This window comes from Crotalus tigris, unplaced genomic scaffold (assembly GCF_016545835.1).
Source record: "Crotalus tigris isolate CLP2741 ecotype Arizona unplaced genomic scaffold, ASM1654583v1 scf7180000017753.6788120, whole genome shotgun sequence".
In the NCBI taxonomy this organism is placed as follows: Eukaryota; Metazoa; Chordata; class Lepidosauria; order Squamata; family Viperidae; genus Crotalus; species Crotalus tigris.
The window spans coordinates 1490591-1508166 of NW_024096615.1; the positions used below are offsets into that span (position 1 = coordinate 1490591).

A 17576-nucleotide genomic window follows, 5' to 3' on the forward strand; every position below is an offset into this window, starting at 1 on the left:
AACCCAGATTCGAATGGAGGTTGTGAGTCCCTTTGTTCAGTGCCATTGTAATGTCAAACGCTTGCTGAATGAATGATCATTGAGTGAGGACTATCTGTATTATGATATCTAGTCAGGATATTATGTTGCTCTGTTGTATGATACACGTAGACTATATGCAAAGTTGTATCCAATGTTGCATCCTTGCTGAACATCCTGTAATGCTTACCTTTAAAGTCATCTCTTGGACCTTGCATTTCCTTCTTGTTCATTTTTCTGTCAGTGCAGGCGTTGTTGTGGGCACCTTTGGAATTATTTTCTAGGTAAGCCGAGCTTGTTCCTTTCTTGGAGGGATGAGGATCACAGAGTTTTGCATTAATCTTATAAAGGTCGAGGGCTTTAATGGCTGCTGCATTGTTATCCATACGCAGAAAAGTTGGACAGGAAGCACAAAATTCATTCGTGCAGGCTTCATTTCCACAACCCTCAGTTAACTGATGGTAATAGCGTTCTATTAGATGCTTTGCAGCTGCTCGCTTCCTGTACCAAACATTCAAACAGTAAGCACAAGGATTAGTATGGCTTGCATATTATACAACCTCATTCAATTGGTCAGCAAAGCACAGATTAGTGTAGCTCTCAAGTAATCTTTTTCAATTTAAGAGATCTAGAATTATAAGATGCATCTATTAAATAAAATAAAAAGTAGTTTTATGTGTGAATTCTGTATAACTGGGTCTAATTTTTTTTAAAAAATATAAAGTATTTAAGAAAGCAATATTTCTTAGACAAAGCTTTGTTAAACATAAAGTTCAATTCATTTCAATAACAAAAATCTAAGAAAGAAGTCCTTAAACTAAGGCTTAAGCACCATGACAGGAAAGTTAATTGCCTTCATTCTATACAATTTTAATTAAAACCATGTAGAAATGAAATGAAATTCCTTCTTTTTGGAATTAGTTCATAGTTTATTTCTGCAAGCTGCCTCGACTATTGAAAAGCGGATAGGTGGGTCAAAAATTCCATCCATCAATCAGTGCAAGTTAAGTGCAATCTCTAGCCAGAAAACAACATATATCCCTTGACCTACGACCACAATTTAGCCCAAAATTTATGTTGCTACGTGAGCCAGTTGCTAAGTGAATGTCCCATTTTATGATCTTTCTTGACACAGTTAAGTGAATCACTGCTGTTGTTAAATTAGTAACATGGTTAAGTGAATCTGGCTTCCCCATTGACTTTGCTTGTCAGAAGGTCACAAAAGGGGATCATGTGACCCTGGGACTCTGCAACCATCATAAATATGAGTCCATTGCCAAGTGTCTGAGTTTTGATTACCTGACCTTTAGGCTGCTGTAAGTGTGAAAAATTGTCGTAAGTCACTTTTTTCAGTGGCATTGTAACTTTGAACAGTCACTAAATGAAATGTTGTAAGTTGAGGACTTGCGCATAAATACATGCATGCCTATACACCTTCATAGCCCTATTAGTTCAACCTCCACAACAGTCCCAGTTTCTCATTTGACTCCTTCCGACTGATCTTAGTCATGTGACCCCTTAATATTAATTGCCCACCCCTGTTCTAAGCCATGGAAATCTGAAGAATGCATCTACCAATAAAACAACAATCACAGGTTTAATTTCTGCTGTCTTTGGCTGGAGCCACTTGAAAAAAAAGAGGTAAATGACAGAGTGTTTTAAACACAGATTCTGTTAGTAAGAACCATCATTCTGGACTGCTGTTTTGTGGAGACTTAGGCATAAATTGGAGATCACAATACCCCTTTATGGATTACTGTCTTGTCGTGGCGAAGGGGCTTGCGTAACTCAATGAAGCTATAAGCTATGCCGTGCAGGGCCACCCAAGACGGACAGGTTATAGCAGAGAATTCTGACAAAATGTGATCCACTGGAGAAGGAAATGGCAAACCACTCCAGTATCTTTGCCATGAAAACCCCATGGACAGTACTAAAAGGAAAAAGATATGACGCTGGAAGATGAGCCCCTCAGGTCGGAAGGTGTCCAATATGCTACTGGGAAGAGCAGAGGGCTAGTACTAGTAGCGCCAGAAAGAATGAAGCGACTGGGCCAAAGCCGAAAGGACGCTCAGCTGTGGATATATCTGGTGGTGAAAGGAAAGTCCGATGCTGTAAAGATTTTTTCTCCATAGGAACCTGGAATGTAAGATCCATGAATCAAGGCAAGCTAGACGTAGTCAAAAAAGAGATGACAAGACTGAACATCGACATCTTAGGAATCAGCGAACTAAAATGGACAGGAATGGGTGAATTTAACTCAGATGACCATCAGGTATACTACTGTGGGCAAGAATCCCTCAGAAGAAATGGAGTAGCCTTCATAGTCAATAAAAGAATAGGAAAAGCAATACTGGGATACAATCCCCAAAATGACAGAATGATCTCAATTCGAATCCAAGGCAAACCATTCAATATCACAGTAGTCCAAATCTATGCCCCAACCACTGGTGCTGAAGAGGATGAAATTGACCGGTTCTATGAAGCCCTACAGCACCTTATAGAATTAACACCAAAAAATGATGTCCTTATCATCATGGGGGATTGGAATGCTAAGGTAGGAAGCCAAAAGATAACCGGAATAACAGGCAAGTTTGGCCTTGGAGTACAAAATGAAGCAGGGCACAGGCTAATAGAATTTTGTCAAGAGAATACGATGGTCATAACAAACACTCTTTTCCAACAACCCAAGAGACGGCTCTACACATGGACATCACCAGACGGTCAACATAGAAATCAGATTGACTATGTGCTCTGCAGCCAAAGATGGAGAAGCTCTATACAGTCATTAAAAACAAGACCAGGAGCTGACTGTGGCTCAGATCATGAGCTTCTCGTTGCAAAATTTAGGCTTAAATTGAAAAAAGTAGGGAAAAGCACTAGGCCACTCAGGTATGAACTAAATCATATTCCTGATGAATATACAGTAGAGGTGACAAATAGATTTAAGGAACTGGATCTGATAGACAGAGTGCCTGAAGAACTATGGATGGAAGTTCGCAACATTGTACAAGAGGTAGCAACTAAAACCATCCCAAAGAAAAAGAAATGCAAGAAAGCAAAATGGCTGTCTGAGGAAGCTTTGCAAATAGCTGAGGAAAGAAGGGAAGCGAAAGGCAAAGGAGAAAGAGAAAGATACACCCAATTGAATACAGAATTCCAGAGAGTAGCTAGAAGAGATAAGAATACCTTCTTAATGAACAGTGCAAAGAAATAGAAGAAAACAACAGAGATCTCTTCAAGAAAATTGGAGATATGAAGGGAACGTTTCATGCAAAGATGGGCATGATAAAGGACCAAAATGGCAGAGACCTAACAGAGGCAGAAGAGATTAAGAAGAGATGGCAAAACTACACAGAAGAACTATACAAGAATGAGCTTAACATCCCAGATAACCACAATGAGATGGTCACTGACCTCGAACCAGACATCCTAGAATGTGAAGTGAAATGGGCCTTAGAAAATCTGAGCAACAACAAAGCTAGTGGAGGTGACAGTATTCCAGCTGAGCTATTCAAAATCTTAAAAGACAATGCAGTAAAAGTGCTACACTCAATTTGCCAGCAAATTTGGAAAACTCAACAGTGGCCACAGGATTGGAAAAGGTCAGTTTACATTCCAATTCCAAAGAAAGGCAATGCCAAAGAATGTTCAAACTATCGCACCATTGCACTCATTTCACATGCTAGTAAAGTTATGCTTAAAATCCTACAAGCTAGACTCCAGCAGTATGTGGATCGAGAACTACCAGAAGTACAGGCAGGATTTCGAAGAGGCAGAGGAACTAGAGATCAAATTGCCAACATACGCTGGATCATGGAGAAAGCTAGGGAGTTCCAGAAAAACATCTACTTCTGCTTCATTGACTATGCAAAAGCCTTTGATTGTGTGGATCACAACAAATTGTGGCAAGTTCTTAAAGAGATGGGAGTACCAGACCATCTCATTTGTCTCCTGAGAAACCTATATGCGGGTCAAGAAGCAACAGTGAGAACCGAACACGGAACCACTGATTGGTTCAAAATTGGAAAAGGAGTCCGGCAAGGCTGTATACTGTCGCCCTGCCTATTTAACTTATATGCAGAGCGCATCATGAGAAAGGCAGGGCTAGATGAATCAAAAGTTGGAATTAAGATTGCCGGGAGAAATATCAACAACCTAAGATATGCAGATGATACCACTCTAATGGCAGAAAGTGAAGAGGAACTAAAGAGCCTCTTGATGCGGGTGAAGAAGGAGAGTGCAAAAGTTGGCTTGAAACTCAACATTAAGAAAACCAAAATCATGGCATCCGGCCCTCTCAATTCCTGGCAAATAGATGGGGAAGAAATGGAGGTAGTGACAGATTTTATTTTTCTGGGCTCAAAGATCACCTCAGATGGGGACTGCAGCCAAGAAATTAAAAGACGCTTGCTCCTGGGGAGGAAAGCTATGGCAAATCTAAACAGCATTCTAAAAAGCAGAGACATCACCCTGCCAACAAAAGTGCGTATAGTCCAGGCCATGGTTTTCCCAGTTGCAATGTATGGCTGTGAAAGTTGGACCATAAGAAAGGCTGAGCGCCAAAGAATTGAGGCCTTTGAACTATGGTGCTGGAGAAGACTCCTGCGAGTCCCTTGGACTGCAAGGCGTTCAAACCGGTCAGTCCTAGAAGAGATCAACCCCGACTGCTCTTTAGAAGGCCAGATCCTGAAGTTGAAACTCAAGTACTTTGGCCACCTAATGAGAAGGAAGGACTCACTGGAGAAGAGCCTAATGCTGGGAAAGATTGAGGGCAATAGAAGAAGGGGACGACAGAGAATGAGATGGCTGGATGGAGTCACTGAAGCAGTAGGTGTGAATTTAAATGGACTCCAGAAGATGGTAGAGGACAGGAAGACCTGGAGGAACATTGTCCATGGGGTCGCGACGGGTCGGACACGACTTCGCAATTAACAACAACATGCTGAAATAACTTTATTGTTGCTGCTTCATTACTGTAATGGAATGTAGTAAAGAGGTAGATTCCAGAGAAGTAAGAGGCAACTCAGTACAAATATTGCATATGCGAAAAAGAGGGTAAAGTCCCTAATAGTTCATGGAGTATACAGTATTGTAGATGTGGACAGTAGAGCCTTCAGTCTGGCAGTATTTTGTCTATTGGTGTAAAAACAATAAAGAACTCAGCTTAGAAAAAATACACGTCATTTTTGGTTTGGGGCCTGACAAATTAGTGGACTCAAATTTGTGACTATTTGTGCTGGTCTGGATGCCCAAAAAAATAAAAACAAAACCCAACCTACCCATCCCACTTAGCATTTGCTGTCACTACTTGCTATGGGGATATTAATTTTGCATAGACAAACATAGTCTTGGCCAAAATGTCTGTAGGTTGGATGGGAGTTAGCAGTCAGCAATTTATCATTCCATTTATTTTAGTGACCTAGGATGAACAATGAAGAATTTTGTTTTACATCCCCATTATTCTCCATGTCAGAACATTGGAAAGATTTTTAACACTTAAGATGTTAGAACACTTAAAAGGTTTCAGGATATCTCTTCTGTTCTAAGTTCAGAATAAAACTTAAAAAAAGAAATCCTTTACAAATCTTGTCTAAGATACAAGAAATTAGATCCACAATTACATAAGAAAAAAAATCTGCAAACTGCTGCAGGCAGAAAAAGGATCTCTTCTTTCCACAACAACCCTTTTAGGCTTTCAAAAATCTGCTGGAACAACATGGAGGTAACTGGGGGCTGCAAGCAGGAAGGGGAATTAATTAAAATTGCTGTCTTTTTAGCAAAAGCAGCAACTAATTTGAATAACAGATTCTACTGAAATAAATTCATTTCCATGAGCAGATGGAACCTTCCATTTGTGCAATACCTGGATTTAATCCATTACAAAGAGATGCATAGTATGTATGATAAAACCTAACATATTAGTATAGTTGTGATTTAAAATCTACTGATTCAGCTATGCATGACATATAAACAGTATATTAATTTTATAATAATTTTCATTCTTATATTCGGCAAAGAACAAGAGAAATATTTTTTTAAAAAAACGTTCAGCAGATTAAACATAGTAAGAATGAGCCATGGCTTAAGACCATGATTTTTGATAAAGCTTGTAATCATAATTTCACATAATTTATGGGTAATTAAATGGTTTTGGCTGAATTGTGCCAAATAACTCAAGGCGGTAAGCATATATTCAACACACTTTCCTTCTCCTATTTTCCCCACAACTCTTGTGAGGTGGGTTGGGCTGAGGAGCCCTGGTGGTGCAGTGGTTAGAACACAGTATTGCAGGTTAGGTCTGCCCCAGTCTGGAGTTTGTTGCTGACAGGCTCAACATTGACTCAGGCTTCCATCCTTCCAAGGTTGGTAAAATGAGGACCCAGATTTTTGGGGGCAACATGCTGACTCTGTTAACCATTCAGACTGCTGTAAAGGATTATGGAGTGGTACATAAATCTAAGTGCTATTGCTATCTGCTGAGAGAATGAGTGACTGATCCAAAGTCACGGAATAGGCTTTCAGGGCTCGAATTCATGATCTCCCCATATCTAGCCTAGTGCCTTAGCCACTAGATCAAATTAGCTGTCAGTTAACAAATCTAATCCCAGTGAATTGACTTTATACCTTGTAAATGACCATCAAAACATGGTTTTGATACTATTTTGTAATTGTGGCTTCTTAAAATCTCTAAACTACTCACTTTGAATTTAATTTAAAATTAAAGTAGACAAGAAGCAGACTTATCCCTTTAAAAGCAATTACCGCCCCAATCATATACAATATTAACTAAGGATTTTAAGTGTATAAGGAACAGTTGGGTACAAGGACTAATCCTCTCATGATATGCCTGAACTCTTGGTATTCCCCCAAATACAATGATGCTACCACTTTTTTCCAGGATAAGGATAAGACTGAAGCAGTAAGCTAGGGACAGTAGGAGTTTGCAATCTGATGCTTCTTAGATGTTTCAGACTATGACTTCCTCCTTCAAGATCAGAATGAATAATAGTCAGAAATCATCTTAGTTTAGTCTGAAAACATCTGGTATGGGACTTAGCATCACTCATCTGCTAATTTTTCTTTAAACTGGATTGCCCATGTTATTCCCAACTGAGATAGATTTGGATGTGAAGACAACTGTGATATATCCAGATTTTTAGTACTGTATTTTACTTAAAATGACAGAGAGTTTAGTATGTAACAAGATAGGAATTAAGAGATTGAGATACAAGAATAATTAAAATGCTTTGTTTTGAATAGCTTTTTTTTACCTTAATTAAATAACTATGGAAGATTCCGGTGGGTTTCTCTTAGCTAGTACCTGTATGTTATTATCACAGTTTAATAGTATAGTGCAGGAGAGAAAGTTTCAAATTTGCCTATAATTAGACAAATTTCTTAAATAAAAAAAAATACTATTTAGATCGATCCAATTCAACTTTCAAGAGGAAAAGAATTGCAAATCCCTTAAGTAGGAGAGCTTCAAATATTTATAAAAATAATTTCTCAAAATGCAAAAAATATTAATACTTTAAAATCAGTTCCTTTGACTAAAGAAATATTTCAGAACAATCTCATGCAGAGCTTTATGTCAGCTTTATACGAGATTTTACATGTGAGGAGATACTAAAGAATATTAGATAATTTACAGCATGCCGTTAAGTTCATATGGTATATAAAAAAGGAGAATCATAAATCTTTAAGACTAGTAAGACCTTTCACAATTTTTGGTGAGATAGAGGCTGTCATTTTTTCCCCAAAAACAAAGAATTAAGTTGGAATTAGATCAGTTACAGCTCTTGGACAGATTTATTTATTTACACTACTTTTATGCTATCTGGTTCAATCATGACTCCTGACAGTTTACATAAAATATAAAAATATTGAAACAGCAAAATAATATAGAACCAAAACAAAAAAACATAAGGAAATAATTTAAGTCACATAGAATTTGGTTAGCTTTGTTTATTATTTTATATTCATTTTTTTCTATTATGGCTGTAACTCTACGAGCAAACAGGTATCATTTTACAATAGTAGTATTACAGTTAAGTTTGTTTCCAGACTGAATTCAAAGGTGAAGCTGGAATTAGGAATTTATTCAGATAAAGAATTTGGACTATTTTTGCAAAAATCAAATCTGAGATCTTCTGTTATAGTTTTGCTAGGGGTGGTTTCTCTTATATATGAGATGGAACTACATGTTTTTCTTTTGTCTACTATAGCCTAATCACACTTATGAAGTGTAAGTGTATGCGTGTGTGTGTGCGCGTGCGCACACCTTCAAGTCACTGACTCCTGGCCATTTCCTGGACTCTGCAGTGTTCTTAGAAATATTTCAGAGTGGTCTGCCACCGTGTCCTTCCTAGGGCTTTGAGTAACTGGCCCACGGTCACGCAACTGGTTTTGTGCCTGGATGTGTGTGGGTGTGTTAGGAACCAGAACTCGGTCTCCCATTTCGTAGCCCAGGATCTTAGCCACTACATTAAACTGACATTTGTATAGCATGATCATATTTGTAGACCACTTTCTTTGTTCACCTTCAGATACAATGGATAGATGATAGACAGACAGACAGACAGACAGACAGACCACAGATCAATGAACTTTATTTTTGGTGGCATTTAAGCAATATTTATTTCTTGGTTTCTGTTCTTGACTTCTAAACCTGAATTCGTTTCAATGATTTACTGAAATATGTTATTTTATGTTAGGATGTAAGGAGTACAGTGGGTCGCATGAGTAGGATGCTGGGTTGACAAGCAGCAAGCCCACGTTTGAGACCTCAGTGCTGCCATAGAGCTGGTGAGCTCCTGTCCTTTGCTCCAGCTCCTGCCAGGGACATGAAATAAGCCCCCAATTGGGTGTCCCCCTGGGCAATGGTGATGTTCTTTCAACCTAATTCTTTCAACCCAGAAGCACTTTGGTGCTTCTGACATGAGTGAGAAGCAATGTTAGGATGTACAAAACATTCTGTGTATGAGCCTTTCTATGCATGGAATAGCTGGCTTTAGGTGATTCATGCCCATAATGACATATGTTCCTGTGATGCCTGGTTCTTCTTAGAGAATGAAGCAGATACATTTTGTTTCGGATGAAGATTGGAATGCTATTGTTTCAGAAACAAATGATATTGCTGGTGGTACAAGGCAGCAAATGACGGAAAGACAAAGCCAAGGAATATCCTGTGCAGATATCAGCAATGACAACAGGAAAACAAGGCCTGGAGAGCTCCAGGAAGAATCAGGAGGCAAGGGAGCTGGTGCACAGAACATGCAGAAGAGGAAGGGGCAGCTATGGTTTGGGAAGCATATGCCCTACTTGTCCTGCAAAATCACTATCATTCCTTCATATTTTGTTTTGCTGAAACCTGGAACAATCAATATATTTGGGGTTTCAGTTCTGTCAAATCATAACCAATCCAGGTTAGAACCAAAGTTCATTTTTCATTTCATAGAGGGGCTCCTACATGCTTTACTGGATTTTAAATTCCTCTCAAAGTGGCATTCTTTAGCATCAACTCTAGGTCCAAGAATGCCTCTGGGTCCTGGATCCCGAGAAAACAAAAATCATGGAGGGTGGTAGTTCTATTTGCAAGTGGGCTATCTAGGTAGGCCAGAAACAGAAACAAAAGGAACTTGGGATGGTAGACAGCAAATTAAAGACAGAAGATGAAAGCAACTTTACCAACATTTGATCTGAAAGATTTTTAACAACTAGTAGTCATTAATATTCCAAATGGGTAAAACAGCACAAAAACATTGGCCACTTCTTTGTACTAGAACAATTAAAATATCTGAGGACCCAGATTGTTGGGGGCAATGTAAATATATATTTACATTACATTACACACACACACACACACACACACACACACACACACACACACACACACACATTGCTTACTGGTGTACACCGCTTAGAGAGTGCTTGCACTTAAAGCGGTATATAAGTCTCATAAATAAATAAATAAATAAATAAATAAATTTATTTTGTTTCAAGAGAAATTAATTTAGAGGCAATGCAAGATACGATTATGAGACTGAAAATCAATTAAACTAACATAATTTGAATAACTAATGAAGTCATTCTTTCTGATCTGAATATCTGAAAGAAAAAAGCAATAAAGTAATTGACAATCTAGTGTGAAAACAAACATTTTTTAATACAGCGAGGATTAATTTGGGGTCAGAAATGAAGTCAGAAATGAACTGAAGAAGCTTCTTGGATGAGAAACAAAACTTTTCAAGGAAAAAAACCAAGAACATTCATTTGCCTTTTGGAAAAGGACCTTCAGGATATGAAGTGTCTTGTTAAGTCTATATTAATAATTACTTCAGGGTTTTTTCCACTATAGTTTTTAACTATATTAAATTCTATTATTATGGCTGGTCATATAGTCAGCCAGATGTTTAGACTAGATTTGGCAAGTTCTGTCCACCTATTGAGTCTTTCCCAAGAAGCTGGGATAGGTAGATATTGTTGTCTAATAATATTAAAGATACCATCACAGGATATAAGCTCTTCCAAGTAATGCTGCCTTTTGCAATTGACTGATGATTTTGTCAATGCCAATGGTATTCAAGTCATGTGCCAGATGTTTGGGAATTGCACCTAAGTTGCCTATTGGTATTATCTTTTCTTTCTTTTGCCATAGTTGTTCTACTTCTATTTGCAAATCTTCGTATTTGGTGATTTTTTTGGGTTCTTTCTCTTCTATTCTGCTGTCTCCAAGTATTGCAATTTTTCCAGAATTTTTGTCTATTTTATTTAAAACAAAAATATATTTTCAAAAGGATATTATCTATAAATAAACAGATATCTACTAAGGTTATAGTTAGTAATCATGACAACATTAGCAAAAAGGCTTTTTATGATATAGAAAGGGTATATATTTTTACATTTAATGATGAAATCTCTACTACATTACTGTTTACAAATGCTAAAATGAAAAGAAAAAAATATATATACCCTCCTAAAAATATAGGTAAATTTCTAATTTCTGACTTCTCCCCTTCTTTATATTCCAACCAATTTGCAGTCCTATGGACATAAATTTTAGAAACCCCACTTTAAATTATTTACATCGCTGCATGGTATGTAATGCAGTGAGGCAGTTTGGTGTAATGATTAAGATTTCAGGCTAGAAACCAGGAGACCATGAGTTCTATCCAGCCTTAGGTACATAGCAGCTGGGTGAGCCAGTCACATTCTCTCAGCCTTAGGAAGAAAGCAATGGCAAACCACTTCTGAAAAACCTAAGAAAATTGTCCAGGCAGTCTTCTGTTTCGTAACTGTACATTTTTTGTTATTACTGCATATTCTCCAAGTATGATCCTAATCTAATGTTGGTACTATGCCTTTTTTCCAGCATTATACCAAGTTTATCCTTGCAGCAGTGTGTATCTTAATAAATTGTGGCATTTTATTGATGTGTTCTGTAAACATACTTAATTAAATACATGTAATTTCATTTTGAATTTGATCCCTAAAATTCTCTACATAATGTTTTGTATATCTTTCCAATCTTCTGGAGTTTTCTACATGTAACATCACTCAAGATAGAATATTCTTTCTGTTTTGTGGCATTACATAACTATATTAACTTTTGTCTCAGTATCAAAGCTACCAAGCATGGAAATCAACCTTTTTCAAACTGATGCCCTTCAGAAGCTTTGGAGGAGTTAACTTCCATGCTATTGTGAGCATAGGTTTGGGATGGAATGAGCCACTCCTGAAGAAGGCATGCTGAACTGATCTGCCTTCCACTCATTTGATAATTTAGCTATTCAGAACTGTGTCTGCAGTCCTGTTAAATGATAAGACTAATTAAGAAGAATATATAAAAAAAGAAACCAAAGACAACAGAAGCAACACCCTCTCCTGGCTTCAGTAATGAGGAAGAAATAGGGAGGATGAAGATATTCAGACATGGTGCTTGAAATTATGCATCATCCTGGCTGAAGTGTGAATTTTGGATTTGGGTGGTTATGTTCAAACAAATGATTAAACTGAAAGAAATGTCTTATTATCCAAACTGCTGGTAAAACAAGCAGAGTTTCATAATTTGTTCATCAACAAATTCAAGTTCATCTTAATCACAGAAAAGAGCACGTATCCTTTCTTTCTAATGGTACAGATCAACAATCGTTTGATTGAGATGTTAACAGTTTAAAAGTGAAAGCATATGATACTATGAAAAATGAGCATGATATTAGAAAAGTTCAAAAATATATCATTGGCACTACAGTGGTACCTCAGTACGCAACTGCTTCAAACTTGTCGAATTTGGTACTCAATATATTTTGATGGAAAAATGTTATCCCAGTACTTGTCACTGTTTGGTACTCAATATGCTGGAAAACGAAGTAGAGGATGGCCAGAGAGGGCAGACAGGAAGTTGGCCATGCTGGGAAAGTCATTGACATAGGAAAAGTGGTAAGTTACAAGTGGTTTGTTTGGTATTCATTGTTTTTACTACTCATTGCCATCCCAGAACCAATTAACAATGAGTACTGAGGTAGCTTTCTTCTATTCCACTGGAATAGAAGAAACAATTTGAGTAAAGGTATTATGGGGAATGCAGAAAAGTAATTTAATTGTATATCTTTAAGATTAATGAGCTCTTGCTAGATTTACAGCTTTCAGACAAAGTTTTTTTTTTTCCCAGTGGTGGGATTCAGCCAGTTCACACCAGTTCAGTAGAACTGGTAGCTAATTTTTTGTTGCCCAGGCCCAGAATGGACTTCCAGAAGTAGCATCCACACAGAGAACTGATTGTTCACATATATTTGAATCCCACCTCTGTTTTTTTCTCCTGGGCTCACCTACATGCAGAAGCTAAGAGATGGAGTACAGGTAGTCCTCGACTTTCGTGACTGTTCAAAGTTACACCATTGAAAAAAGTGACTTATGACTGTTTTTCACCCTTACTATCATAGCAAAATCCCTGTGGTCCGGTAATTAAAATCTGGATGCTTGGCAAGTGGCATGTATTTATCACAGTTGCAGTGTCTCAGGATCATGTAATTACCTTCTGTAATCTTCTGACAAGCAAGTCAAGGGGAAGCCAGATTCACTTAACAACTAAGTTACTAATTTAACAACTGTAGCAAGAAGGGTCATAAAGTGGGGCAAAACTCACAACTGTCTTGCTTAGCAACAGATTTTTGGGCTCAACTGAGGTTGTAGGTCAAGGACTACCTGTAATAAAATGTGTTACAAATTACAAACACATTTGATATTATAAACACGTTGTGTTGCAGACAAATTGTACAAACAACTTGTGAGTTGGAAAAGGTAAAGTGGGGTAGAGGTAAAATATATAAAATATGTTTTTCCCCAAGATACTAGTCTTGTTATCTAGAAGCCTTAAAATTACTAAACAGTGGAATGTAAATTTTAAACTAACTATAATTAAACCAAAAGTTAATTTGCTAAACCAAAATTCATAAAATGGACAAAAACTTAACTTTATTTCAAGTTAGAAATGCTTATTTTAATTAGAAATATATTTGGGACAAATTATATCAGGTAAAAAGGTGGATCTTTGCAAATTTAAATTCAAAATTCGAACTTTCAATAGAAATTGCAGATAATGTATTAATGGTATGGCAAAAAACTGGAAACATCAGTTTTAATATTAAGAATTAACAGAAAAGTTCTTTGAAGTTTCAGTAACAGGAAGAATGGGAGCTTCTATTTCAACAATTATATTATAAAGTAATATATTTGGAACATACTATTCCATTGATATGAGAAGATTCAACAAAACAATGGACATAGTTAGAAATCATATAAGAAATATAGCTATAAGCCAAATGTTATTTGTTCCTAATTTTTTTTATTAAAATAGACAATATAAGAAATATATAGTAGGGCAAAGAAGTATTTAATCAGCCACCAATTGTGCAAGTTCTCCCACTTAAAAAGATGAGAGAGGCCTGTAATTGTCATCATAGGTAGACCTCAACTATGAGAGACAAAATGAGAAAACAAATCCAGACAATCACGTTGTCTGATTTGGAAAGAATTTATCTGCAAATTATGGTGGAAAATAAGTTATGTGGTCACCTACAAACAAGCAAGATTTCTGGCTCTCACAGACCTGTAACTTCTTCTTTAAGAGGCTCCTCTGTCCTCTACTTGTATTAATGGCACCTGTTTGAACTTGTTATCAGTATAAAAGACACCTGTCCACAACCTCAAACAGTCACACTCCAAACTCCACTATAGTGAAGACCAAAGAGCTGTCGAAGGATACCAGAAACAAAATTATAGACCTGCACCAGGCTGGGAAGACTGAATCTACAATAGGCAAGCAGCTTGGTGTGAAGAAATCAACTGTGGGAGCAATAATTAGAAAATGGAAGACATACAAGACCACTGATAATCTCCCTCGATCTGGGGCTCCACGCAAGATCTCACCCCGTGGGGTAAACATGATCACAAGAACGGTGAGCAAAAATCCCAGAACCACATGGGGGGACCTAGTGAATGACCTGCAGAGAGCTGGGACAAACGTAACAAAGGCAACCATCAGTAACACACTACGCCGCCAGGGACTCAGATCCTGCAGTGCCAGATATGCCCCCCTGCTTAAGCCAGTACATGTCTGGGTCCGTCTGAAGTTTGCTAGAGAGCATTTGGATGATCCAGAAGAGGATTGGGAGAATGTCATATGGTCAGATGAAACCAAAGTAGAAACACAACTTGTGTTTGGTAGAAACACAACTCGTCGTGTTTGGAGGAGAGAGAATGCTGAGTTGCATCCAAAGAACACCATACCTACTGTGAAGCATGGGGGTGGCAACATCATGCTTTGGGGCTGTTTCTTTGCAAAGGGACCAGGACGACTGATCAGTGTACAGGAAAGAATGAATGGGGCCATGTATCGTGAGATTTTGAGTGCAAACCTCCTTCCATCAGCAAGGGCATTGAAGATGAAACGTGGCTGGGTCTTTCAGCATGACAATGATCCCAAACACACCGCCCGGGCAACGAAGGAGTGGCTTCGTAAGAAGCATTTCAAGGTCCTGGAGTGGCTTAGCCAGTCTCCAGATCTCAACCCCATAGAAAACCTTTGGAGGGAGTTGAAAGTCCGTGTTGCCCAGCGACAGCCCCAAAACATCACTGCTCTAGAGGAGATCTGCATGGAGGAATAGGCCAACATACCAGCAACAGTGTGTGCCAACCTTGTGAAGACTTACAGAAAACGTTTGACCTCTGTCATTGCCAACAAAGGATATATAACAAAGTATTGAGATGAACTTTTTGATATTGACCACATACTTATTTTCCACCATAATTTGCAAATAAATTCTTTCCAAATCAGACAATGTGATTGTCTGGATTTGTTTTCTCATTTTGTCTCTCATAGTTGAGGTCTACCTATGATGACAATTACAGGCGTCTCTCATCTTTTTAAGTGGGAGAACTTGCACAATTGGTGGCTGACTAAATACTTTTTTGCCCCACTGTATTAACAAAACCCTGTATCTGGTTTGGAGAAAGAAAGCATTGATGGGATGGCTTCGGTCTTTAATTCCATTAATGATACACCTAGGATTTTGAAATCAATATTGGACAGTTCAATTGAAGTCATAAAGTTATTACAGCCTTTATAAGGCAAGACATCTTTACAATAATAAGATACTACATAATAAGGAAGACTGAGTCACATATTTAATCAACCAAAATAATTTACATGTTCCCAACTAAAAACCTTTTTGAACAAGGATGTAAAAGATGCAGGAGTTCCCTCCTTAACACATTTTGAGAAGTTAATTAATCCTCCAAACCCAAATGAGTACTCTCAGAGATATGTAATTATTGAAAAAGCAGTTAGATCATCTCCCTGTAGCTATAAAAGAAATTGAATATGCACTTAAGGAAATAAATGGAAGATATGACATAACAAATGTGTGGAAAGCAGACTTTTTAAATCACTTCCTATAAAATATAGTATGTTGGCATTCACTCCAATGTGGTGGGCATAGGGAAAAATGCACGCTTTAAGAAAATATTTAAATACAATCATAATTAGAATGTGCTTTAGAATTGGGATTATAGCGTATTTTCAAAGTAATGTTAAATATATATTTAGTTCTAACAGAAAAATTAGTATTTGCTTAACAGTGAAGGTTCTGAACTAACAATTGATAAATGGCATTATAAAGTATGGTCAGTTGCTCTTCTTTGCCACCTATCTGTTTTTAGCTTGGGAGTACCAAATGATGTTTAGTTCCTAATGAGGCATTTGCTTGTTTTCAAAATTTATCTTTAAAATCACAGAAAGGATTACCAATTAAATAAATGTATTATGTCCTCTTATTGTTCTTTTCATTTTGTTTTCTCATCTGGCTCCCTGCTAGATATGTATTCATTTTTATACACTTAAACAGCAGAAATATTTAATTTTTCTTTATTGTTATCCTCATTTTATCGTAATGGGTGGAGGGATATGGAATGCATTTGAATAATAAAATTATAAATCTGGAAGTATAAAATTTATTTTTAACATTTGTAACTTTTTAAAAAAACATAGTACTCATTTTACCTTTTTTATTGGTCTGGAATATTTGTGTTGATTTTTTTATACAGTATTCAAGACATATATAATATATGCCTTCCTCAAATTAAACATTACCCTTCTTTATGGAGTTTTAGGATGGAACAACAAAGGGATGCAGTGCCTTTCTAAACATTGGCAAATGTTTCTCTAAGTTTAACAAAGCTTGTGGAAAGCTTGGTTTGGGAAGATGTATGTAAGTGAAATAATAGACATGCAACAGGTTTTACAATACATGGTGCTACCACAAGTGAAAAACCTAATAAAGAAATATCCTAATATTTTGGAAGAACTTATGGGAAAGCAACAAGAAGCACAATAGGAATGCAAAGTGGATCAAGCAGGTTGAAAGCACTATAAAAGTGACTAGAATGGAAGACGTTCACATAACAAAAGAAATGGTGCAAAAACAAGCAAAGAAAGTCGAGAACTGGAGTGTTCCTGGTTTAGATGAGCTGCATGGATTCTGGTTGAAATCACTAACAACCTTGCATTCAAGATTAGCAAACCAGCAAACCATGAATCAGGTCTGGAAACACCAGAAAGCAAAAAATGACTAACAACTGGAAGAATTTTTTTGATTCAGAAGGATGCAGAAAAGGGAAATAAACCTGAAAATTACAGGCCAATAACTTGCCTGCCGACAACATACAAATTAACTACAGGCATTATTGCAAACCAAATTTATGGATATTTGGAAAACAAGGATTTGCTGCCGGTAGAAAAGAAAGTGTGCTGCAAAAATTCAAGTGAAACCCAAGATCAATTGATGATTGATAAGCTGATTTTGAAGAATTCAAAGAAAAGACTAACAAGTTTGTTCATGGTCTGGATTGAAGGCATTTGATTCTGTTCCACATAGTGTAAGGACCCACCCCACTTTGCATCTTAAGAAGACAGAACTCTTGGAATAGCTCTTCCAACAGGAATCCTTTATTAAGAGAAAATGGTTGCAGGCATGCTAGACAGGACTTGGGGTTCAAGCTCT

General features: G+C 37.2%; 1 protein-coding gene across 4 annotated transcripts in view; it reads right to left on the reverse strand.

Annotated features, from left to right (window-relative positions):
- UBE3A (ubiquitin protein ligase E3A) overlaps nucleotides 1–17576 on the reverse strand; it is a 76198-nt gene that overhangs the window by 14251 nt on the left and 44371 nt on the right. For all 4 annotated transcript variants that reach the window (XM_039340666.1, XM_039340667.1, XM_039340669.1 and 1 more), the window contains one exon: nucleotides 209–519. In XM_039340666.1, coding sequence (XP_039196600.1) covers nucleotides 209–519 — 311 coding nt within the window. The remainder of the gene's footprint in view (nucleotides 1–208; nucleotides 520–17576) is intronic.